The sequence below is a fragment of the Galeopterus variegatus genome, unplaced genomic scaffold, assembly GCF_000696425.1.
Source record: "Galeopterus variegatus unplaced genomic scaffold, G_variegatus-3.0.2 Scaffold474, whole genome shotgun sequence".
Taxonomy (NCBI): domain Eukaryota; kingdom Metazoa; phylum Chordata; class Mammalia; order Dermoptera; family Cynocephalidae; genus Galeopterus; species Galeopterus variegatus.
In genome coordinates, this window is record NW_007726585.1 from 320,417 (window position 1) to 346,502 (window position 26,086).

Below are 26,086 nucleotides of genomic sequence, written 5' to 3' on the forward strand. Positions count from 1 at the left end.
TGTTTAGCATAGTGCCTGGCACATAGTACACATTCAATAAATGTTCGTTCATTCATTCAACAAATGTTCATCATCAGTGTATTATTATTATTATCCTCCTTTGGGACCTGCCTCATCTTACCTGGGGAAGAGATTGCATCATTACCTCATTCTCTGCCATTTTGCTTTCTTTTCTATCATCAGGTCCTTCTTGGTCTCTATCAGGTCTCTTGGTTTTATTTTTCTCACTTTGCTTGGATTTGACGCCCTCAGGGGCCCTAGTGACCTTTGGCCCCAGCCCGTCTTCCTTGCCTGAATCATCGGGGTGGGGGTGTCTGCTCTCCCGCGGCCTGGCCTCGTCCTTCCTCCTGCATCTCCCTGGGGTGTCCTGCTGCTGCTTTAGATACTTGTCCAACTTTGCTCTGGGCTCTTTCCGGTAGTAGCCATCTTCCCGGCTCTTGTAGCTGGATGCAGAGTGGAGCAGGTTGGGGGACCCAGACCTGGGGTGCTTTTCTCGGTGGCCCCTCCCTCCTTCCAGTCGCTCCTCCAGCTCGCCTTTGTCCAGTGGCCGGGGGTAGTGCTTGCGATCATGGCATGCCCATGTGTCTGTCCTGTCCCTCTTGTCCTCCCCGTTCTCCCTCCAGGGGGGCGGGTCTCGCTCCTCCTCCCTCCTGGCATAGGGAGAGTGCTCCCAGGAGTCCCGGCCGTTGCCCCAGTCAGCCCGGGAGGGGCCTGGAGGACTGTGGGAGGAGCTGCAGGAGGTGAAGCTCGGTGTGTGGGACCTTGGGGAGAGTGACCGGCTCACTGGACTGCGAGACCGCGGCCTTTCTGGGCCATATCTGTGAGGGAGTAAAGGAGCAGGGTTTAGAATGCTCACACCCCACACAGATAGAGTCTCTCTTGTAGACATTCTGTGCATATAACTGTGGACACCCTGCAGTCACAACTGTACAGAGCCACACAGAGCATGGGCCAGGAGTGAGCCTTTTCCTCCCTGCCATGGTCTATGAGGAGGGATGTTCCCTAAGTGTAATCCTGGTCACTCTGTTCCTTTACTCATTCTGCTCCTGGGAACTAGAAAGAATAATTGGGTTGGTTTGGCTCAGCCCCATCTTTCTTTCTTTGGGAAGTGAGCCATGCTCAGGACGTAGGCCCTTGACTCTCCTCCTGGGGGGTGAGGAGTGGGGGCTGGGGGAGGTTGCTCTGATCCAGCCTAGTGGGTAAGGCTGTCAACCCTGGGGTTCAATTAGCCAGCCTTTTGGCTACAAGACTTGAAGCCGCTCCTCTACCCGGCCTCTGTCAGAATAAAGGCCACCTCCTGGCCTCCATTTTTCTCATTTATTTCTCATCTCAATTGTTTTAGATCCTGGGCATCGAAGAGGGATGCTAATTTGGGGATAGGGCAGCCTCAGGGATTTCAAAAGCAAAGAATTAAGGCATTTCGGGGTTGGAAGAGACCTTAGAACTCTGACCTGCTCGTGTTTGAGATGAAGAAACTGAAAACTAGAAAATGACCCCGACCTGCCTAAGGTTCAGAGCAAGACCTCCTAATCCTCCCTCCACTCTACCACTGGAGGTGGCATGGTGTGGCTTTACACACGTCTTTAAAAAACTCAAATAACCACAATTTAAAAAAAAAAAACCCAGACAAATTAAAATCTCAAGCCTGGACGGTTACATACAAAGATATACACACATGCTCTAAAGGCTGTTTGGTTATTAAGCAGATCAGCTGAGTCATACACCTGATATTCTAAAAGGATGGGCATTTTTCAGTTGGTTTCCAAATACAGGAAAACCATGCAGCCCTCACTGACCAAGGGACACCGAGATGTGTTTTGCTAGGACCAGGCTGCCTTGACCATCATGGGAGGACTAGCCTGGGCACATGCCTACAACAGCGAGGTTAGGGAGCCATCTGCGGCAGCCCTGAGCAAGAACCACAGAATGTGCAGGCCAGGTGCCAGCTCCTGCTGTTTCCCACCTGGGCTCTCTCCAGGGACTGTCTTTGTAGGAGAGTGACAATGGTCAGCTTGTATCCCCAGGTTGGCCTAGTCACAAACTTCAGTTGGAAGAAATGCATTGACAAGCTGACTGAATTCAATGTTCACAGTAAGTGACTGGTCAAGTAACTGGTTTTTTGGGACCATCTACATTATTGTTTCTACATCTACATGCATCAAAAATCAAGACCTGGCTCTAAATAGAAGACACACAGACACACACACACACACACACACACACACATGGATGGTGGGGAAGGGTGCCAAGGGCAGGGAACAGTGTGACTCAAATATCCCTAAGAAGGAGAAGCAGGAGAGTGCCCTGAGACCGAGGGCCAGAGCCTCACCTGTCTGTTTCCCGGAACATGTCCCTCTCCCTCTGGGAATGGATGTCCTGGATGATGGCAGCCACAGTTTTCCCAGGTTTCTAGGCAAAGTCAGAGAGATCACCATCAGATCAGAGGTGGCCTTACAAACTACAGGTAGCAGCTGTGACTTGGCTTATTCATTGCCTAGACCACCAAAGGGCCTTTGGTGAGGAAGTAAACAAAAGTTTAATCCAAGGGATGAAGGGTCCATCAAGCTCAGAAAGGAAGGAGTCTGGTGTTCAAGTCCACATGCTGGGAGGAACAAGTAGCATTCATTAATGCCCGCCTCCAACCTCCACCAGAATAAACAAATATTTGAAACGTGGAAGGAACAGTAGCATTGCAAATTTGGAAAGAGACTTGAAGATCATTGAATGCAGCCTTCACCTTTTTTACATGTATGAACTGAGACCCATAGAGGTTGAGGCAGAGTCTCTGCCCTAAACAGCTCCAGGGTCACCAGACACATCACACTCCATGCAGATGGTGACTCCTGGAGTTGTGCTGGGTTAAGGGACACATTCAAGGTCACAGAGGTTGTTAAAGAATCAGGACTTGACAAAAGACTCCAAGTTCCTTTCCATGTGCCCTTCAACACCTTACGCTGGTGTGTTTATCCACAGGGGTCATCTGATGCTCAGAGTAAAGCTGTGAGGTGGTCAGCGTAGGCTGGGAGTCATGTTTCACAGCTGAGAATGCCAGCACCCAAGGCTCAGCGCTTTCCAGAGGTCACTATATGGTGGCCGTGCCAGGACAGGACCAACCCCAGGCCCCAAATCCCACCCAAAGCCCTTTCCTAAGCCCAGAATAGACAAACAATAGAAAAACAATAAAAAATAAGTGACTAAAGAAGAAATTCATGAGTACAAAAGACAGGACAGGAGCACCTTCCAAAAGACTATGCAGAATTTATCCATTCAATAAAAATGTATCAAGCAGGGTGAATTTTATGGTATGTGGGTTATAGCTCAATAAAGCTGATTTTTTTTTTTTTTTTTTTTAAAGATGACCGGTAAGGGGATCTCAACCCTTGGCTTGGTGTTGTCAGCACCACACTCAGCCAGTGAGCAAACCGGCCATCCCTATATAGGATCCGAACCCGTGGCCTTGGTGTTATCAGCACCGCACTCTACCGAGTGAGCCACGGGCCGGCCTATGATTTTTTTTTTTTTTAAACAGGACTAACAACCCTCAGTCTGTAATGCCAACTTTTGATAAGCAGTTTTAAGAAATTTAATCAACTGATCTTTTTAATCCTTGATTTGATTCTATGTAATTTACAAAGAATTATAAAATCTTAAGAGTCTTACAAACATCAAGTATTATCACGTATCTCACTTTACAGATGAGAAAACCAGGTCTGGAGACGTGATCTAGCTGGGACTAGAATTCTGTTAAGCACTCTGAGTGGCATGGCTGCTTATCTGTGTTACTGTTGAGATAGAGGGTTGGGCTGGGAAAAACACCGAGTAAAGGAGAATGAAAGAGGAGCTGACTGTAGTTTCAGGGTGAGAGGTCAGGGTTAGGACACAGGCAAGAGATACAAAGTGTTCCAGCCAGGGAGGGATCTCTTGTCAGCTCGAGATGCAAAAGGAAAGAAGGTCAAGGAGAAGGCAGTGACTCCTGCTCCCGTGGTCATAAAGGAGTAGGTGAAGAAGTGAACCAATCCCCCAAGAAAAGACCCAGGAACTTAGCACTGGTCAGGATATCCACCTAGAAAAGAACCTCATGACTTTGGCAAATAGTCCCTTACATCCAGTTGTAGCCATAAAGATTGACCCTCTAGCACATGAAAGTGCCACCTATGAGTAACCAGATCACCCAGGACTTGCACTGTCAACCGGCACCTCACCTGCTTAAACTGTACCATAAGCAGAGACCCAAGGCCAAGCAAGGAAAGATGCTGAGGCCGATGGCCTGGGCCAAGAAGACAGCTGCTGCCCAGGATGCCTCCTTCCATCCCACCACCCACTCGGGGCCACTGGTGACTTCAGCCAGGGCTGTTTGTCATTCCCTTGGGGAAAAAGAAAAAGGCTCGTCTGGAGGTGACTGCATTTAACGTGGGTCCCACTGAGTGGGTCTTCTTCCTGTCTTCCCACCTTGGGCCATACAACAGAACCCAGGTACTGTACCATCAAGGCCAGCTGGATGGCTGGTCCACAGAAAGACCTGCCGCAGCACTGTCTTCATGCAGGCCAGCACAAAGCTGGTGGAAGCCATCAGGACCAAGTCCATGGGATGAGATTGGCCATCACCCAGGATGCAACATCCTGGGTCCCAAATCAGTGTGGCTCAAACTGCCAAGCTGGAACAGGCAAAGGCTAAAGAAAGTGTATCCAGACTGGGATAAACGTGCTATGGCAACTCTTTAGAACATAAAAATAAAAATTCTCTGAGGGGTTGAAATAGGGACTTCCTTTTATAAAAAGAGTTCTCAGGGTCCCAGTTTTCTTCTGCTCTTCTGGAACCCCAAATCCTCCTGACTGTTCCTTCCAGCCCAGATCCAGGAAAGCCTGGTGTGAGAGAAGGAGGATGGCCTAGTCAGGGTACAGCTGAGATTTTGAGATTACCCCGGGCAGTGTCGCCAGGGGGTTGACACATGTGGAGATGGGTGGCAGGTCTGGCCAATGTCAGGGCCAGAGACATTCCAGGAGCTCATGGTCCCTTCTTCACCTTGGTCATCACAGACAGCACCCTCCAAGCCCTTCTCCTCTGGGGTGCCCCCTGATGAGGGGAGGAGCTGGCCCATCAGGCACCCCAGATGAAAACATCCTCCAGTGACCCATGCAGTACCTCAGGGGTCAAAGTTAGAGGGCTTCTTTGGGGGTAGAAGAGCCTCTTCTTGGCTTAAACATTCTTAAACATGCCCCTTATTTTTTCAGTCTCCTCCTGGGGCCACTTTCATCCCAGTACCCTCTAGAGTTACTTTTATTCAGGCCGCAAGTCCCCAGTGAGGGGCTCCAGGTTACTGATCTTCCTACAGCCAGTACCAGCACAGAGCCCCACATGGGACAGGTGCTCTGTGATACCTGTTCCAAGATGAATGGCTTCAGAGAACGGATGTCACAGCCTGCAAATACCATACAGCGGGGCTAGCGATTGCAGGCACTGAGACCCCTTCTGAGGATCAGAGGGACAGTGCCGCTATTTTAAGTGGTAATTGCAAATTGTTTGGCACTCTTTGGACCAACTGCCAGCTGCCATCTGAGAAGGGGAACAGAAGTGACCAAAGATTTTCAAATAACAAAACCTGACTTATCAAAGCCCTAAGAAAATCCTTTCAACCTTCCTGTACAGGCCAGCCTCTGCATCCTGTGGTAAAGGTGTAAAGGAGGCAGGTGAAATCAGCAATAATCACCTTGGAAAAATGGAAATGGGAGAGAATAAAGTAAATCTAGGATAAAGCATTGGGTGTCTTTTTATTGTGGAAAATTTCAAACACGTACAAAAGCAGAGAGAACGGTCTCTTGAACTCCCATGAATCTATTACCTATCTTCAACAATTCTGACCAATCTGTACTCCCCACCCTCTTTCCCCACCACCTAGGTTATTTTGAAGCCAATCCCAGGCATCGTCTCTTTACGTTCATTCTGTGATAACATTTATTCAGCTCAACAGCCCTTCGGGGACCCTCCACACTGCTCACGGTCTTGCTGCTTTTGAGACAAGGGTGAGATTCCAAGCCCCATGTGGTCCTGGCATACTGAGAGGGAAGAACCATGACTTGGAATCTCAATCCAGGAAGAGCAGCCCTCACTGTGCCTCCAGCTGGCTGGGTCACCAGGGGTCAAGGCTTGTTGCCTGTGGGAGACTCATTTTCTCCACCTATGAAGGTAGGATAATGAGACCCATCTGGCATCCACCAGAAGCTTCGGGGCATGGCAGGCTACGCTGATAAAAGCCGCAGAGCGCCTGGCCAACATGAAAGGAGCTGCTAGAGCGTTTCATGCCCTCGGACAGCTCCACAGCTGTTTTACATGCCTCAGGAGTCCTGCGAAGATGCTGAAACCTTCCAGATGAGCCCGGGACTCATCAGAGCCAGATTCTGTTAAGGTACCCCATTGTTTCTGACATTACTGGGCTCCCCAGCCTCTACATCTTCTCTCACCTGAATCCTTCTGCCTGAAAGCCCCCTCTCTCTCTAGCTAATTCTCCCTGTCCTTCATGGCCCTCCTCAAGGATCTCTCCCTTCTATACACTGCCTTTTGCCACTGAACTTCTAGTAGCTTCCATACTTAGGCAATCATGTTTAAATCTTGTATGATTTTGCACAAGAATAGCTCAACTCCCAGTTCTATAGTAAGCTCTTCCCAAGTGAGGCACATGTCTCATATTCATTATAGCTGATAGCACCACATCTTACACAGAGAAGACCCTCAATCATCAAATTTCCAATTTAATTTTTCCGATTGAGAGCATCGTGGCCACTCACAAGACTGCTTTCCAGGGCCAGAGCCCCTCTCTGCAGCTAGGAGGTTGGCAAGACCAGTGGCTCTGAAATCAGGCCCTCTGCCCTCAGGACTGCCTGGGAGTCTCAGTCCAACCCCAAGACTATTGAATAAGAATCTCTGGGCAAGAGGACCCAAAAACTCCCCTAACAATTCTCTGATGCAGTGACCGAGAGACACTGGTTTAAATAATTCCAGGTTCCCTTCTGCATCAAAGACATTGTGACTCTGTACTTATTGGAGAAGTCTCTATAGAACAACCCAGTAAAGATCCCGATCTTCTTGTCCAGGCCTGCAGGAAGAAAAACATTCACTTTTTATTGTTCCTTCAGATTTTCTCTTTCTCACTTATTCCACATATTTATTGGACACCTGTTATGTGAAAGGCTCTGCCCCAAATGCCCTGAGGAATAGAACCCCTGCCACAAAGAGTATATGGTGAGATAAGATATGGCCACGAGGAAACAGCATTCAAAAGAGGAGATGAAAAATACTTTAAAATCTCTTCCTTCTCTCCCTGCACTTTGCCTGGTGAACAAAAGGTAAAGTTAGAGGAAAAAGGCCAATCAAAATTTCTCCCCCACCTCTGCAAACCCTGGTGGGACCTGACGTGGTGGTCTCTTTGGCCCAGAGACACATATGCAGCAGGGCTCTGCTGTACCTCCCCAGTTGCCGTTCTGCCTCCTCCTGGTAGGTCTGGGTGGGTGTCCACTTTTGGTACTGAGGATGCAGCAGGTGATACAGGCCCAGCTGATCACAGCACGGCCTACTCCTGGCCACAGAGATTGATCCAGGGATGGGCACATGTGCCAATCTAGTCCAATCAGAGTGACTCTCAGGGCTTTTGTGGGAGCTACTAGGAAAAACTTTGGCTGTCTCTTGTTGAAGGAAATGGGAGGATGAGAAGCCAGAGCTGCTAAAGTCACTGTGGTCATCATGCCACCTAGAGGAGAGAGCCTGGGGCTGCGAAAGGCCATCCCAGGGAGTCCCCCAAAAACAAAGCCAAAAGAGCAGAAGGCAGAGTGGAGAGAAACCAAGTCCTAATGATATCATTTGGGCCCTGAATCCAGCTGTCCCTGCAGCCAGTCAACTTCTGGACTTTTCATTTATATGAGCCAATAAATTCTTTTTTTTTACTTAAGCCAATGTGCTTAATTGAGATGAATTTCTGTTACTTGAAGAGTCCTAGCTGATTAATGTCGACATAGGGACCATAAAGCATGCATTACTAGGTAGTTGAAACATGCATTAAGATGCTTTCATATATGTCATCCCACGTGACCTTCACAATGACCCTGACAGGCAGTCTGACAACTTGGGGAGCAGAAACCCTTTACTAAAGATTAGAAAACAATGTGTTCTAGACCCTTCCTACTCAATGTGTGCTCTAAGAACCAGCAGCATCAGTATCTCCTGGGAAGGAGTGTTAGAAATGCAGAATCACAGCCCTGCCCCAGATGTACTGAATCAGAAACTGCCTTTTAACAAGATCCCCAAATGATTCATATGCGCACTGAAGTTTGAGAAGCTCTGTTAGAATAAGGTCTGCCCTTCCTCTTCATGGGTTCTACATCCATGAATTCAACCAACTGTGGATCAAAAATATTCGGGGGGGAAAAACCAATAGCAAATAACAATACAACAATACAAAATAACACAAACAAAAAACAACACAGTATAACAACTACTTACATAGCATTTACACTGTATTAGGTATTATAAGTAATCTAGAGATGATTTAAAGTGTATGGGAGGATATGAGTAGATTGTATGCAAATACAAAACCATTCTGCATAAGAGACTTGAACATCCAAGGATTTTGGTTTCTACGGGTGTCCTAGAACCAATCCTCCCCTCCATACCAAGGGACAACGGTGCTATCTCTGCTGCTTCCTGGATAAGTGACTGTAAGCAAATCACCTGATTTCTTTCTGTTTTTGCATGTGGACAACGGAGATCATAACAACACAATATAATGATATAGATATAGTGCAAAAGCAAAACAGTCCTAGGTTTTAATCATGGATCTTCCAGTAACAAACTACAATCTTGTGCAAGTTACTGAACTTCTGTTAGCCTCAGTTTCCTCATCTGTAAAATTGAGATAATAATACCTGTCTGACAGGAGTGATGTCAGGATTAAAGTAGATAATATATGTAAAGTGGTTGGTACATTACTTGCCACAGAATACCAGAACTCAATTAAAGGTACATATTATTGTTGTACTCTTATAATTACTGTTATTATCCACCCTACATACTTCACAGGATAATGTGATCATGAGACTCAAAAGATAATGTATGAAAGAAAAAAGATGCTTAAAAACAAAGAACTCAAGGTATAGTCCTTTCCTTATCTGCAAACTGAGGTTCACAGAGGTTGTGCAACTTGTCTAGCTCACCAAAGCAGGAAAGGTAGAGACTAGGTTGACTTGCCACAGAATACCAGAACTCAATTAAAGGTACATATTATTGTTGTACTCTTATAATTACTGTTATTATCCACCCTACGTACTTCACAGGATAATGTGATCGTGAGACTCAAAAGATAATGTATGAAAGAAAAAAGATGCTTAAAAACAAAGAACTCAAGGTATAGTCCTTTCCTTATCTGCAAACTTAGGTTCACAGAGGTTGTGCAACTTGTCTAGCTCACCAAAGCAGGAAAGGTAGAGACTAGGTTTGCAATCCTAGTTATTCACATACGCCTAGTCATATACTCATGTGCACGTGGACCAGGACAATATGCTTGAGAAGGTTCATATTAGCATTGTCCCTTATATCCTAAAACCGGAAACAACCCAAATGTCCATCCGCAGTAGAATGGATAAACAAATTGTACAGCTATACAATGGGAATTTACATAACAATGAAAATAAATACACACACCCAACAACAAGGATGACATAATGTTGAATGAAGGAAGCAAAACCTGAAGCACACAGACAGCATGATTTTATTCATATGTAGTTCAAAAATAGGCAAAACTAAACTATGTTTAGGGAGGCATATGTAAGGGGTAGAACTATAAGGAAAAGCATGGAAATGATTACCCTCAACGTCGGGTGTGGAGAGGTAGCGTCGAGAATCAGGAGGGACTCAGGGGCTTCTGGGTGCTGTTAGTATTCTATTTCTTGACTTTGGTGGTGGTTTTATGGGATTTATAAGATCTCACCCGTTATTACTTTTTAAACTGTACAATACATAATTAGGCACTTTTCTGTATGTATGTTATACTTCACCATAAAACAAAAAAGAAGGAAAGGAAAAATGAAGGAACTGTAGAACAAGCAACGTCGAAAACAAAGCCCTGTTTGGCATTATCTGAATTCATCCCTGCATTTTGACAGTGGCCAATTCAGTCGAGTGTTGCTTAGAAGGACATCTGTGGAGCTTAAGACATAAATATGGAGGGGAGAGGAGAGAATAAGAGATCAAGTGGGGTGACCATGGACGAACGAGTTACTGGAGGCCTGTATGGGTGGAAAAGAAGGCTGTATTCAGGGGTTTACGCCACCAAAGAGCAACCACCTTTCCTTTCTTACTTCCTCTTCAAGACTTCCCCTGTGAGCATCTTCCTCTGTAAAATCTTCCTCAGCTCCCAGGGGGTCTCAAGCATCCCTTTGCATTTTGTACTCACCTCGATGAGCACTTGTCTGGCCATGTTGTAGTGGTTTGCCTTCCCAAGGGATATCCTCAGACAGCGAGTCATTCTGTAATCTTTTCCTATCCTCTCCTTCCCACCAGCACTGAGGTCAGTTCCTGACACGTCAGAAGAACTTAGCTGCTGCTTGCTGAGGGACTGAATGAATGCGAGAATGCTTTACCTTCAGCTGTAACTCCTTGTATCTCTTGGACATCCGGATGAGCAACTTCTCCCCATTGATCACAGCAGACTTTTCTTGATAATACTGGACCATGGCCTGGGCAGCTTCTGTGTAAGCCATCTCTAAAAAGGCCTAGGAGAGAAAGGAAGGACATACATTGGGCTTGACTTTAATGGTTTTAAACAAAATTCAGAACAAAGAATGATTCCATATATAGGAAGTTCAAGAACGGGCAAAATTGACTGATGGGGACAGAAGTGGAGCTTCCCTCTGTGGTGGGCGTGGGGTATTGACGGGGAAGGGGCACGAGGAAAACTTATGACATTCTGGAAATGTTCTAAATCTTGACCTGGTTGTTAATTATATGGGTATACCCATGTAAAAAATTAATGGAGTTGTATACTTAAGACTAGTGTATTTTATGCACTTTAGAGTATGTATTTTATACCTCAATAAAAGGAAAAAAAAATCAGTGTAAGGAAAAGAGCTCTTTGATCCCATCTGTTCAAAGAGAGTTTTTATTAACTTCACCAAAAGAGCTCATTACAAGATGGCCCCTCTCCTGATCCCCATGGTTACCAAACATTATTCTTAATTATGTATGTCCATTCTGGGCTACATTACACCATGGAAGCCCCTCTGGGGCAGGAGGGTCCATTAATCCACAGTTCCCAGAGGGGTAGGGGGCCGTTACACAAGTGGCCTTGGGCTGATCCCTACAAGACTTGCTATCAGATGGTGGTAATAGCAGGAGACAGAGGCATAAGCCCTGGTTATTTGAACTCTCACTTTCCTTATAAAGAAAGAAATACAGTCGTCTCCCCCACCCCTTATCCAAGTTTTGTTTTCTACAGTTTTGGTTACACACAGTCAACTACAGTCCAACAGCAGGTGAGTACAGTACAATAAGATTTTGAGAGACAGAGAGAGAGAGAGAGCAAGCCCTGGTTATTTGAGCTCTCACTTTCCTTATAAAGAAAGAAATACAGTCGTCTCCCCCACCCCTCATCCTAAGTTTTGTTTTCTACAGTTTTGGTTACACACAGTCAACCACAGTCCAACAGCAGGTGAGTACAGTACAATAAGATTTTGAGAGACAGAGAGAGAGAGAGAGATCACATTCACATAACTTTTATTACAATATATTGTTATAATTGTTCTATTTTATTATTGTTGTTGTTAATCTCTTACTGTGCCTAATTTATAAGTTAAACTTTATCATAGGTATGTATACATAGGAAAAATTATAGTATATCTAGGGTTTGGTACTATCCATGGTTTCAGCATCTATTGGGGATTTTGGAATGTATCCCCCAAGGATAAGGGGGGACTACTGTATACTCAGAGCCTCAGGGCAATGTTGTGAGTTAAAGAGAAAAGAAAACTCTCACTTATGTGTCCACAGCATCTTTCCTCTTTAATTTAACTGTTCTGCTAAAACACTTACAGACAAACAGGCTCTTCCATTCAATCTGTGTCTCCAGAGAGTTTCTAAATAGACAGTATTGACTGACCTGTCAGTTTACCCCAGCAACTGCCATGGTGAATTTGATGCTGCTATCGTTTCTTAGATTTGTTTGGTTTGTACCATACTGACGATGTGCCAGTTCTGGTCCCTCTATGTTGAGAGGGAAAAGTGATGTGACCAGAGAGTCCTCACTACCAGCCCCTAACTTTCCCATTTCCTTGAATTAAATGGGCTAAACTCTCTCCTTCTCCATACCTCACATTTATTTGTGAATTTCACAGGCACGGCTTTTCTCCAGGCTGTCACAGTCTATGGCAGGAGTGTGGGCAATTAAGAAGTCAAGATTCTTTAGGGTTTTATTTCAAATTCTGCCACCCAGCTTTCTAAGTGCCTCTTCCTTGATATAAACATTTTAGCACCTCTAGCTCTCACCTGTCAAATGAGAACAATACTAATCTACAGAGTCTCGCTGCATTAATGTTGCAAGCTGAATTCTGTACCTTTACCCAAAACAGACTTCCTGAGAAGTAAGAACAGAGAGACTAAGCGTCTATCCCCAGGTTGATGGAGGGAGACCATTGACGATCTGATGTGGCTTGGAGTCTACAAAGTTCATGTCTTAATTAAGAAAATAATTTCTCCTATGCCTGTTCCTCTAATTCGTAAAGTAAATATACTTATTATAAAAGACAAAATATTCTGATTTCCAACCATTTACTCTATAAACTCCCCCTTTGACCTTAGAAATAAAGACAAATACATTTAGTCCCCAAAGGCTCAGACAATTCCAATAGGTTGAGGATTCTTAGTTCCTTAGACTTACTCAGCATGCAACAATTCCCACCTATTTTCCTGCTATGAGACCCAAGGGCCTCGCACACCACGCCATGGACAAGTAAAAATACTCATTGGTTCTTGGCTGGCTCCAAATCCAGGCATTCAGATATGATAAGCTTAGAAGATAAGACTATAGCATTAGCTCAGTGGGTCTGCAACACAGCAAAGACACTCAAGTCCGTGGGTTTCTATTTTGGGGGCCAATTAGCTTTTCTGTATTAATGAGCCCCTCTTTCCAGAGCCTCATCCTACCTCCTAGGCAATTCATAGAGGCTTGAGTTCATTACAAGAAGGGTAATGAAGGGTCAAACAGGGGAACAAAACACCACCACCAACAAAAACCTCTGTGTCGTGCCAGCAGAAGGTGAGCTGTCCCTCGCCTATTTGTCTTAAGAATAGTGTCTTAAAACAAAATTATATGGTTCCCTTTCACCAATGTGTGGTCTATCCCATGCACAGTAGAATGAAAGTACCCAGACCTACCTGATTAGTCGACTTCATGAGGATGTAATTAGTGACCTTTCCAAAGGGCAGCCCCAGGTTAATGACATCATTCTCAGTGCAGCTTCCTTCAGGGAGGTTGCAGATGTGCACGACACGGCCAGCACCTTTCCGTTCTGCAAACTAAGGGAACAAAGAGCAGTGGCCGGTCTTCAGAAGACATTTCCTTCTTGCCCTCTATTCCAGACATTCCTAATGGCTCTCTTCTCCCAAATAATTATTGCAAAACTGTAATTTACAAAAGTAAAGCAGAAAAGGAATCCATTCACAGACACACATAAAATATCCATTTTATGCTTTCTCTTTACATAAATGATTTGCAGTCTGAGCAATGATACCAGGGCTGTGGAGGATATGAGGAAATGGGTATATCCATATGTTGCTGGAGAGAGGTATCTATAACCTTTTGAGAATATGCTTTAGCAAAATTAAATAAAACTTACAATATACATAGCCCACGATCCCACCATCCCACTTTTGGAACTCTGTCCTACAGAATTAAAAGTACCAATATGTAAAGACTTATGTACAAGGAGATATACTGCAGTAACTTATAAGGTGGCAAAAATTTTTGGAAATAGCCTGAATGCCCAACAATAGGGGAATGTTTGAGGAAATGATGGTTCAAGCATACAGTGGAACACTCCATAGCCATTAAAAAGAGGTAATTGAGCTGATGGAATAATTTCTAAGACAGACTGTTAAGTAAAAAAAAAAGGTTGCCAAGTAGTATGCACACTATGATGCCATTTTTGTAAAACAAACAAAAACTATATGAGAACAAGATAGATAAAGCGAGTGTTGTAAAAATATTGATAATTATCAGAACTGGGTGAAATTAGTCTCCACTGTTCTGTATGTTTGAAATTTTTTGCGATAAAATTTTTTTAAGGATATCGGCACAGACAGAAAAAGGCAAAGAGCATAAATATCAACCTGTCAACACTGGTTATCTTCAGAAGAACAGAATGGAACGGGAGTAAAAGGAGACACGCTGAACCTTTTTTGTATATTCCTCATATTGTTTAACTTATAATTTTAAAAATTAGATGAAAAAAAAGAACATAAATAGGTGGTAGGACCCCAATACATATATGCTGACGTTCACAGCAACAACCGATGGCTTAGGGCAGCGGTTTTCAAAATATTTTTAGCCTTGGATTCCTTTCTTCAAAGAAAAGCTTGCTCAGCAGCCCAGTATATTCAACAAATAAAAGAGGAGCTGTTCTAGTCAAACCTTGGGGTCCGGCACCCTGGCGCCACCCCTACCCGCCAATCCCAAAGGCACCTCTAAGAAGCACAGTTTGGAAGCTAAGACCTGGGCCTAATCAAAGCTCCTGGAGGGAGGAAGTGTGTCTGTTTGGTCTGTGCAAACCTTAATCAACCGGGAATTTCCAGGAGGTTCAAGAATTAGTAACCATAAGCCAACCCAACGTGGAAAAGAAGGATGCAATTTTCCAAACCTGAAACACATTGTAATAGCATAGCCTACATTTGCATAATCACCATTTTCTATGATAAAGTGAACTTCAACATCTAATTACATTTGATGTGGGTCTGACTCTGCTGAGATAATATCGGGGGAAAGTCTGAGGTCTCATCCCAAACAAGAGCTAATACTTGGGTAATTCTACCATGAAAAGCCCTCATTTGTCTCATCTGGGCTGAGACCAATTAAAGTCTATAAGAATTTCCTTTTATGGTTCAACCTTGAATTGGAGAAACCCAACTGCCTTCTTCAGATCTCCTCTTCTGCAGTGTCCAGAGGTCAAGCACTTTCCCAAAGGGGAACAAAAATTCAGCGTATGGCTCAGACAGCTCCCAGAGCACCCCCTTACCTCCCTGAAATGCAAACAGACTGACTGTAGGCTTGGAGACTTGCAGTCTGAGCCTGGCTAGCGAGGACTGAGCCCTTCTGCAGGGATGCTGGGAGAAGGGCTATTAAGAGGCAGGATCTTTGCCTCCCATTAGGGTGAGCAGCTCACATAAAGACACAGGCCCCGCTGAGCTTCCAGGTAGGGTAAAGTGGCTGGTCTTCAGAGTTCATCACGAGGAGGGCTGAGGCTGGGCACTGTGCCTGGTCTCCTCTTGTTTCTGCCCCATGTGACTTTGCTGTGGTCGGTCTGGGCTAATGTGCGCTTGGCAACAGAGCAGACACGCAGGACGGTTCTGGACCCATCCCTCTCCTGGCCTGTCCAGTTGCCTAGTGACCAGGTACAAGGACCAATGCCTCTCTCATTATCTCCTCCAGGCTGGAAGGACAACTCAGGAGGCTTTTATCTGAGCCTAAGCACAGCAACTGCTGCTGCTGGAAGGCAAAATACTCCTCCCTAAGAATAAACACCCCCACTGCCACCAGTCACCAAAGGATGAGATGTACTCATGCTGCAGACGTCACTGTTTCGAAAGGCACTAACATGAATGCGTCTCAATTAAGGTTTTCACTCGTTTTAAAAATACATTCCCTGAATGCTTTCTTCCATGAAATTTTAGTCAGAAATAGAAACTGGGTTTTGTTGATTTTCTTTTAGTCATTTATTAAGATAATTGTGAAGTTTTTAGTATTCTTCCAGTTAATAATATTAATTTGGAGCTTCCCAATTGGTGAACTGAAAAGAGGTTTTAGGTGTGCCAAGATATTGATCCCCCAGGCTGAAGGCCACACACCCCCAGTGACCATGCGCAGCTTGTTCAGTTAGCCAGTTTATTTCAGTTTATCATTTTCTAGTTGAGCCATGACATGAAAATCTTCAGAATCACTGTGTTAATGGTTTGCTTTGTGTCATGTATGGCTTCAGGGCATGTGGTAAATCTGATGCAGTTAGAAAGAGAATTTTTTTTTATGTGTTATATTCTTTCGCCAATATTTTACTTAGAATAGTTCAGTCTAAGTTCTTTTCTGTCACTTACCTAAAATATTTTGCTGTTGTCAAACTCAATTTAGGTTCAAAACCACATTTGATTCATAAAAGGTATAGAGGAATAGGTCTTATCACTCTATTCTAGTCTTGAAACAGTTTAGATAAACATGGCTATTATTTTGTTCTATGCCCTATGGGAGATCTGAATGATGAGGAAGACAGGAAGGGAGGAAGGGGACGTGAGGTCCCCAGGCAGTACATCTAGGGGAACATTTGTTCATTGGGGACTTGATATACCCTGAGTGCTTTTGAGCAAGCAGCATGGTGCTCTACCGTAATTTCCAATCTGGGTTTTCCAATACGCCCTTACGGGTCTTTGAAGATAATAGTATTGCAAGAAAGGGAGGACCTAAACATTATCGTTCATGTTCAAAATACCCGAGATCATACTTTGAGTTTCTTTACAGACATGGTAATCCCGGTTAGCTCTTAGGCTGATTAGAAAATCTAATTGGTATGTCTGTGTCTTTGATTAATAAAAGTGGGTCACTAGTTAATTACTCACTAATATAAGTACTTTGTCAGATAAAATCCTTCCAAACATAGAACGTAGGACAGTGGCTGCTTGGGGTAGGAGTAAATAATAAAAGGGGATTTGGGCTATAAAAAGCTTGGGAATTCCAGATGTAGTGGAAGAAACAACAGCCTGGAAGACAGAGGACCTGGTTTCAAGTCACAGCTCAGCCACTGATTAGGTGCATGACAGGGTCAAATTAGTTTCCCTTTCTGGGCCTTCATGTCCCAATGTCTGGAATGAGGGAGGTGGCCGACATGTCTAAAGACCTTTCCAGACGTAAAAGACCTGGTTTCAAGTCAAAGCTCAGCCACTTATTAAGTGCATGACAGGGTCAAATTAGTTTCCCTTTCTGGGCCTTAATGTCCCAATGTCTGGAATGAGGGAGGTGGCCGACATGTCTAAAGACCTTTCCAGACGTAAAATATCTATGCTTATGTAGCTCTAAGTTCTGAAATTCCACTCCTCCGAGAAGTCTTGCCAAACTAAACCCTAAGATCTGGGATAATGATAACTTTCCCCAACTGTGCCCAGCATAAACAGGAAACCGGTATCTTTCCCACTCCTATCCCAATGAATGTAATGTGTGTTCTCCCTCTCTGTGTGATCGGCTGTTTAACTGTTCAACCGTTCACAAGCACGTTCATCTTTTAGACATGTTTCTCTGTGTTGGTGGCAGTCTCATCTTTCCAGGGCCGAAGATAAGCTCCAAGCAGTAACAACATTGTTTATGAGCTCTGCTGCTCCCTGAATGATTCTGCTGCCATGGTGCCTAGACGGAGTTAAGATGATACACTGAAATGAACTGAGGACAACCAGGCCTGATGCCTCTCCAAGGACAGACCCATGTCAAGTGTGTGCTTTTTAGTCACCAAGCACCAGGGTCAGGGCAGTGAGAGAATCAGACAGGCCCAAGTCTGTGTCTCTGCTCCACCAGTGACTGTGATCCAATTACTGGATTTCTCCAAGCCCAAGTCTGCTTGTCTGAATAACAGTGAGAATAAAAATTGATTCCACAGGACTGTTGAGAAGATGAAATGCCACAGGGTATGTAAAGTGCCTTGGTGCAATGCCCGGCAGCCAGCAGACTCCTGTAAATAAATGTTTGTCTCCTCCTTTCCTCCAACAGTTAAAGGATGTGCTATAATGATCCTGGACTGGGAAAAAAACGTTGCTGTGATTATATGAGAGAAATTTCGTGTTTTTAGGAAATTCATGCTGAAATAGAGGTGAAGAAATACAATGTTTCCAACCTACCCTAAAATGATGATTCAAGGAAAAAAATGCATAGCTGATTAAATTGATGATAGATGGGGGAAAGGCACAAAGAGAGAATGAGAAAGCAAATAGGGCAAAATGTAAAGAAATAGTGAATCTGGGCCAGAGTTATACAGAAGTTCCTTATATTTTTTTTCTGGCAACTTTTCTGTAAGTTTGAAATGTATTAAAAGTTACCAAAAATAAATTTTAAAAGATGTGCTCTAGGGCAGAAGAGCAGATGAATTTAGAGAGAATCTTAAGCTCTTGCCAACTTAAATTTTTGGTATGAGGCATTGATGGGCTCTGCCTGCTGAGCTCCCAGGATAGGTGCACTTGAAACATGATAGGTGCACTTGAAACTTTCAAGCCCAAGGTTAAATCACTAAGGAGTCAGGGTTGTAACCAAAGTCCTAATTACCAACCTAAAGGGACAATTATCCTTTCCCAGCCTAGCGGAGGATTCTGCCTGCCTTCTGACCTCGAATGCCTCCACGTGGGATCAGGGGCCTGAGTTGTACATTTTCATATGCCAGGGCCACTCATTGAAACCCAGATGCTGCTTCTAATGGTTCATATGACTATGGCTGGGTCCCAGACCTCAAAACTCACCCACAAATATTTTATAGCTGGGTGGAAATGTGAAAGTACATGAAGATTCTGAGGCCTTTCAATACCCTTTGGTGCAGGTAGAAACAGACTTTGCAGACGAATTCAAAGAAGAGCCCCAGTTCAAATAACTCAGAGTTGCAATGTGGTTGAGGGCAATAGGCCTGTGGGGTGAAAGAAGTCTCTCATAGTGCTTCCTAGAGCTAGGAAGTGTAGATTCGATCTTCAGTACATGATCTCTGTGCTCCAGCCTGATCTGTCTTAGGTGTGACCTAATTTCATCTGGCACAGAGTCTGTAGACCTCTGCTGGAGAACACCTAAGAACAGACAGAGGGCAAATGTTTATTCTTCATGATGCTGACTTCGAACTTATTATGCAGATAGTAAATGGGTGTGAATTCCATAGTTACGGATCTTGGCTTAACTGGAAGGGTAGACACAGATGACTTTACTGACACTTTCAAATATTTTATTGAGCATATTAGCTTTGACTTAGAGCGAATTTGCTTTCACTGGTGCCAGACTTGCCTACAGATCTTGAGTGGTTCACCTGCTGAGCAGCTTCAACATCCCTGTAAACTTTAGAGTCGCGGGATATTAGAACTGGCGGGTCACCTGGTCCACACCCATCACTGTATATGAGGACACTGAAGCCTGGGAAAAGCTAAGAAATTTAATCTGTGGTCAATTAAATAGTGGCAGATTTGTGATTAAAACTTAGGTCTCACTAAAAAAATCTATCAATTGCAGACTAGTAAATTAAGGTAAATATATACAGTAAATTATGTTAGAAAATAAGATAGGGATTTATGTTCTGATGTGGAAAGATGTCTAGAAATCAATTAAAATATGTATTGAGATTTTATGTTAAGTGAAAAAAACCAAAGTGCACAAGAGATTATATGGCATTATCTGATTTTTACAAAAAAAAAAAAACAGAGAGAGAGAGAGTTTTACTAATTAAACATGCACACATACACAAGCTGGAGATATATAGTTGTAGTAAAAGACATTTCCCTTCAGTTTTCTCTGCAAAGTTGGTTTTTCTATTTCTTATATTCCTATTACTGTTAGAACTTTTTCACACCGTGTTTGTACTACTTTTGCAAGAAGACAAAATAATGAGGATTTGTGAGAAGAAAACAAAACCTACCCAGGTCTCCTGTCTCTCTCTCTTTGAAAATGTACAAGGTGGGCCCTGCTGAGTGGACAGGAACAATGACTGAGCTGTGGATGAGGGAGGGGACAAGTAGCATATGCCACATCAATTACTATTCATGCTAAAGAAATCACAAGACCAGAGTGCTCTGAGCCATGGACTCAGAAAGCCAGGGCAGACAGACGATGTTCTAGAAACAGCCAGCAATCCGAGAGACAACCTATGACTTAAACCTCCAGCCTTCCACAAACATTTATGTTTCCCTGAGCCTCAGCTTCTTTATTTATACAAGTCTCCAGTATGCAGGGTGCTGGTGAGAAAGAAATCATAAAAGCAGGGTGTGTTGTCCCAGGCCAGGGAGGCAGGCACCAGCACTAAATAAACTCCAAGGTGGCTGTGAAAATTGCAAGGTGGTTTTATGTGGACAGTCACAATCAAAGTGCATCTCAGGCAGGCACAAGAAAACTATTTACAGCCTGAGAATGCCCCAATGGCCCCTTCCAGAAACCTGACTACTCTGTTTATGACAACTCAGACAGCCAAGGAGGAAGTGCCTCGGCCTGGTCAAATGGCAGGAGCTCAAGTGAAAGTGAATGTCCATCTCGGAGGATCCTGGGGTGGAGTGAAAGGGGCTGGGGACAGACTCAAATCACTCCACAACCAGCAAACATAGCACACAAAACGGGAACTTTTCAAGCAGCAGCTGCTCTGTGCGCCACAAACAAGAGTAATCCTGTCCATCTCGGAGGATCCTGGGGTGGAGTGAAAGGGGCTGGGGACAGACTCAAATCACTCCACAACCAGCAAACACAGCACACAAAACGGGAACTTTTCAAGCAGCAGCTGCTCTGTGCGCCACAAACAAGAGTAATCCTACAGGGGCAGAGTCCTGGCTGTTTCTGGTTTCAGTCAGTGAAATGTGTTTCTGAAAAGATGTATGTGAATAGGATCAGACATTAAAAGCCCTGGCACAAGGCTAGAACACATTTGTGGAGGAAAATGCAGAAAAGTCCTCTTGGGATCTCTGCAGGAGTTGGAGGGGGGCAACGGAAATATCACTCTCCGCATTAAGTATTTCTTTTCTGTCTGAGTTTACACAGTAAGCATAAATTTTGTAAACAAAAAAAAAATAATAGAAATGTACTAGAGGTCTTCAAAGAGTTTATGGAAAGATTCATATTATTTTTTAATTCTATTTTTCCATGAACCTTTTGAAGTCCCCTCCTATATGCAAAAGCGGTTCACTGGACACTCATTGGAGCCTGGCAAAGCATCCCTTGGTAACAGAGTAATCATCCCTTGATGTATCTGCTTATCTTTGGAGGTCAGTATTTGTAGGCCAAAAAATAAATCAATAATTTCTCTGAGAGACTCTCCTGCTACTCAAAGGAGCCTTGCAAAGTATTTTTCAGTAGTGTATTATCAGCTCTTTATTCTCAGCTTGTCTTCAAATGTCAATATTCTTGCATTTCAGGTTTTCCTAAAGAGAGATACTCCTGCATTTAATTCCATTTGCCTGAAATGGCAAACAGGGGGACTAGAATCTGATAGAAGAATATGAATGAACATCAAACCCCTGGCAATCAGGGACTGGCCGGAGCAGGCTTTGTCCATGTCCTCTGGATATCCTTGGGAAGGTTCATGTGCATAAAGACTTCACAGAACATACAATGACGAAACCAGTCAGATGATGCCTCTCCCCTTCCATGGGGTCTAGAGAAAATGCCTCTCAATGTCTGAGTTCATCTTGGGAGATGCTGTCCTGAGCACAATTAGAATGCTCATGTGACTGGCCTCTTCATCTTGTTCCATGATTGGCCAAGGCCAGAGTAATCCCTGCCACCTTGTAGGTAGCCTCAGATCCTCCTGAGTATCTTGTGGGTAGAGGTACGGAGTGGGGAGAGGGGCTTACTAAAGAGAAGAATCACAACAAGGAAGAGACCCCTGAGATCCTCAGAGAGGGGCAGCATGGCTTTGTGGCTAAAGGTGACGTTTCCAGAGCCATGCTGCCCGGGTTCATATCCCAGCTGTGTGACCTTAGGCAAGGTACTAAGTCTCCCAGGCCTCAGATTCCCAACTGTACAAGTACACACCTCCCAGGGTTGTCTGGAGGATTAAATGAATTAAAACAATACAAAAATGCTAAGAACACAGTAAGCACTATATAAATGTTAGCTATTACTGTTATCATCCTACATCTGCTCACTCCCTGGGGCCTAAAAGCCACACTTCACGGCTTGCTCTTCTGATGTTTTGCATGAACGCTCTGCCACATGAAGGGGGTGGCATGTGGAGCCTGCTCTCGGGAACGTGTGCTTGCTCCTTGCATGGGAAGAGAGAAAGAGGCCGCAGCTGCTCACGTCACAAATCGAAAAAATACACAGGCAAAAACACGAACAGGCGCCCTCTAGCAGGGTTCAGCCGAATGCACTTTGTTTTGGTTGGTTTCACCGGCCTTCCACTCCCTTCCTCCTGCCCAACAGAGAAGAGAAGCCAGACAGCTCCTGGGGCTGGAGAGAAAACTACACCAGGGGGAAACAGGAAATCATTCAAAACCGAAGCAAGAGAGGGAGTTATCACAACCGGTGGAAAAAGGAGGGATGAAGATTTAGGGCTTTGGGGGGCTAAAGTGCATGTAGTAGAGAGAACCACAAAACTAAAAACAGAAAAACAAAAACATTATAAAGCACCAACCACTTCCCCAAAGGGCCAACGATTACTGTTAGTACATGGCCCTTACTTTCAAACACACTTTTCTTTCTGGTTCAAGTTTCAGAATTACCCTCTCATAGGAAATGATCCACTTCAATAAAACATCAAAACATCTTTAGGAAAAAAACACAAAAGCTCAAACTTTTCTTCCCCCCTAAACTAGTGCTGATTGCAACAAAGTCTGCGAGTGCCTTTGATTTTAAGAATTTGTCAGCTTTTTTATACGTGTGTTTCAATACTAGCTGGACTGAATTAAACAACTCTGGACCTCTGTCTAGGGATGTTTTTCTGAACGACACACAGCCTCCTCTGCACCTGTAGACCCAGACATAGCAGGTGACACAAATGCTTTGAGGATGACAATGACAATGGAGAAAATGCTTCTCTACTTACATTTGTCCCTGGGGGAGTTGAAGGAAATGCAGGATTCGATGGAGCAAATGACCTTGCTGGGATAGCCACATACGACGTTCCAAGATTTGAGCCATAATCTAAATGATAAATTACACAAACCAGGTGAAAACCCAGTCACTTACTTAACCTTCAAAAGTCATTATTAGGGCACAAGTGGGAAGAGAAAAATGAAAATTTCTTCCTAACGTATTAGTGATGAGCATGATTATACCTCTGGGCACACTGAGAATCAGTAAAGCTTTATGTCTAAAATATCTCAGAAAACACTGATGGGCCCAGACAGCAGGCCCAGTGCATTTTAGTGTCTTGGGATGTGTTTGCTTTATAAATGTAAAGAAGGGCACATCAGGGAAGTCCTGGTTATTAAAGACACGATATAACAAGCCTGTGGGAAGGTGATTCCCGCCTCACACTGCTGACCTGTCAGGCCTCACTCACCTTCATTCCCAGCAGGGTTATAAACAGCTGTGCTGTTGGGAGAGGCACAGAGGGTTCCCTCTGCCGAACCGAGTATACACCGGATGCCAGCACTGGAGAGGCGTGAAAAAAGGAAGCCAGTTCCTCAATAAGTTAAGTGAAGAATTACCAAATAACCCAGAAGTTCCACTCCTAGGTATAGACCCAAAATAGTGGAAAACAGATGTTCAAAGAAAAACTTGTACACAAACATTCATAGCAGCATTATTCACAACAGCCAAAAGATAGAAACATCCCCAATGCCCATCAAAAGATAACTGGATAAACAAAGTCTGTTATATGCGTATAATGGAATATTACTCAGCCATAAAAGTTTGTGCATGCTACAAGGCGGACAAACCTTGAAAATGTTATGCTAAGTTAAAAAAGCCAGTCACAAAAGGTCACAAACTATATGATTTCATTTACTCGAAGCATCCAGAAGGGACAAATCCACAGAAACTAAGAGTAGATTAGTGGTTGTCAGGGGCTGGGGCAAGGTGGAAATGGGGAGTGGCTGCTTAATGGGTATTGGGTTTCCTTTTGGGGTAAAAGATGTTCTGAAACTAAGTAGTCGTAATATTTGCACAACCTCGTAAATTGCTAAATGCCACTGCACTGTAAACTTCAAAATGTTTAAAATGGTGAATCTTGGGCCGGCCCGGTGGCGCACTGGAGAGTGCGCCGCTTGGGAGCACAGTGGCACTCCCACTGAGGGTTCAGATCCCATGTGGAGACCAGTTCCCGCTCACTGGCTGAGCGCTGTGCGGGCGCAGCAGTGGCACTCCCACTGAGGGTTCAGATCCCATGTGGAGACCAGTTCCCACTCACTGGCTGAGCGCTGTGCGGGCGCAACACTGAGGGTTGCGATCCCGTTACCAGTCAGTAAGAAAGATAAAAAGGAAAAAAAAATGGTGAATCTTATGTGAATTTTACCATAACAATAATTAAAAAGGAGCCATGAAAGTCAGTAAGAAAGATAAAAAGGAAAAAAAAAATGGTGAATCTTATGTGAATTTTACCATAACAATAATTAAAAAGGAGCCATGAAAGGGAGGTCTTTTTTAAAATTAGTTTTCAAATTGTGGTAAAATACATATGACATAAAATTTACCATCTTAACCATTTTCAAGTGGACAGTTCGGTGGCATCGAGTACATTCACACTGTTGGGCAACCACCACCACCATCCACCCACAGGACTCTTTTCATCTTGTAAAACTGAAACTCTGTACCCATGAAACACTAACTCCCCATTTCTTTTTTTTTTTTTTTCCTTTTTATCTTTTTTTTTCATGACCGGTAACGGGATCGCAACCCTCGGTGTCGCGCCCGCACCGCGCTCAACCAGTGAGCAGACCGGTCTCTATATGGGATCCGAACCCTCGGTGGGAGCGCTGCTGCGCTCCCAAGTGCTGCACTCTACCGAGTGTGCCACCGGGCCAGCCCTAACTCCCCATTTCTACCCTACCCCAGCTCCAGCAACCATCATTCTACTTTCTGTCTCTATGAGTTTGACTACTCTTGATACCTCGTATAAGTGGAAGTGTACAATATGTGTCCTTTTGTGACTGGCTTATTTCACTTAGCACAATGTCTTCAAGGTTTAGCCATGTTGTAGCACGTGTCAGAATTTCCAGCCTTTTCAAGGCTGGGTAATGTTCCATCATATGGATATACCACTTTTGCTTATCCATTTGGGTTGCTTCTGCATTTTGGCTCTCATTAATAATAAAAGGAGGCCTTTTGAATGCACACATTTCAAAACACTTAATCCCCGTTGCCTGTTCTTACCCCAAGGTCAGACACCCTCTCCTCTGCCCTGATTACTGCAGCTGCCTCCTCATTGGTCTCTGGGGTCTGCCCTTGCCTCCCTGGCCCCCAGCATCTATTCTCAGCACAGCAGCCCAGGTCCTGTTCGGTGGAGGCTGAGTGCATCACTTCTATGCAGAAGTCTTCACAACAACCCTGGGAGCTCAGGATCTGGACCCTGGTACCTCCCTGGCTCCCCTTCCCTGTCATTCTGCTCTGAGTATGCTAGATGTTGCCTGGGTATCTCAGGTCCACACTCGCTGCAGGGCCATCAAACCTATTATTCCACTTGCCAGGAATGTGATTCCCCCAGACAGCCATGGGCTCATTCTGCCCCCTCCTATAGTGTCCTCAGTAAGTCCTCTCCCAACTACCCTATTTAAAATGCATGGACCAGCACCTCCACGGGCACACGTGTGCACATGTGCACACGTGCACACACGTACCCTTCTCACCTCTGCTCTGACATTTTCTGCTTAGCATTTACTACCAGGAACGCTATCTAATTTACTTGTTCACTTTGTTTATTGTCTGCCTCTCCCCACCCCCACTAAGTGTAAGCTCCCTGAGGGCAGACACTTTGCCTGTTTTGTTCTCTGCTCTTTCCCCAGCATCCAGAATAGATCGAGACACAAAGTAGATGCTCACTAAATATCTGTTGAGCGTGTGCATGAACCTGTTCTCCTGGATAGCACTTACTTTTCAGAGAAGACCAGGCACTTCTGAGCATGCAGTTTCCCTTTGACATGAAGCTCCCAGTCCTAGGTCAGAAGGAAAGAAAAGTGACCAGTGTAGAACTG

The 26,086-nt window shown here is 44.4% G+C and overlaps 1 protein-coding gene across 1 annotated transcript in view; it reads right to left on the reverse strand.

Annotated features, from left to right (window-relative positions):
- Positions 1-26,086, reverse strand: part of RBM20 (RNA binding motif protein 20) — a 183,517-nt gene that overhangs the window by 21,045 nt on the left and 136,386 nt on the right. Inside the window, exons 3-9 of the mRNA XM_008569190.1 lie at positions 25,986-26,047; positions 23,458-23,549; positions 22,999-23,096; positions 13,415-13,555; positions 10,627-10,758; positions 2,330-2,409; positions 146-818 (exon numbers count right to left, since the gene is read on the reverse strand). Coding sequence (XP_008567412.1) covers positions 146-818; positions 2,330-2,409; positions 10,627-10,758; positions 13,415-13,555; positions 22,999-23,096; positions 23,458-23,549; positions 25,986-26,047 — 1,278 coding nt within the window. The remainder of the gene's footprint in view (positions 1-145; positions 819-2,329; positions 2,410-10,626; positions 10,759-13,414; positions 13,556-22,998; positions 23,097-23,457; positions 23,550-25,985; positions 26,048-26,086) is intronic.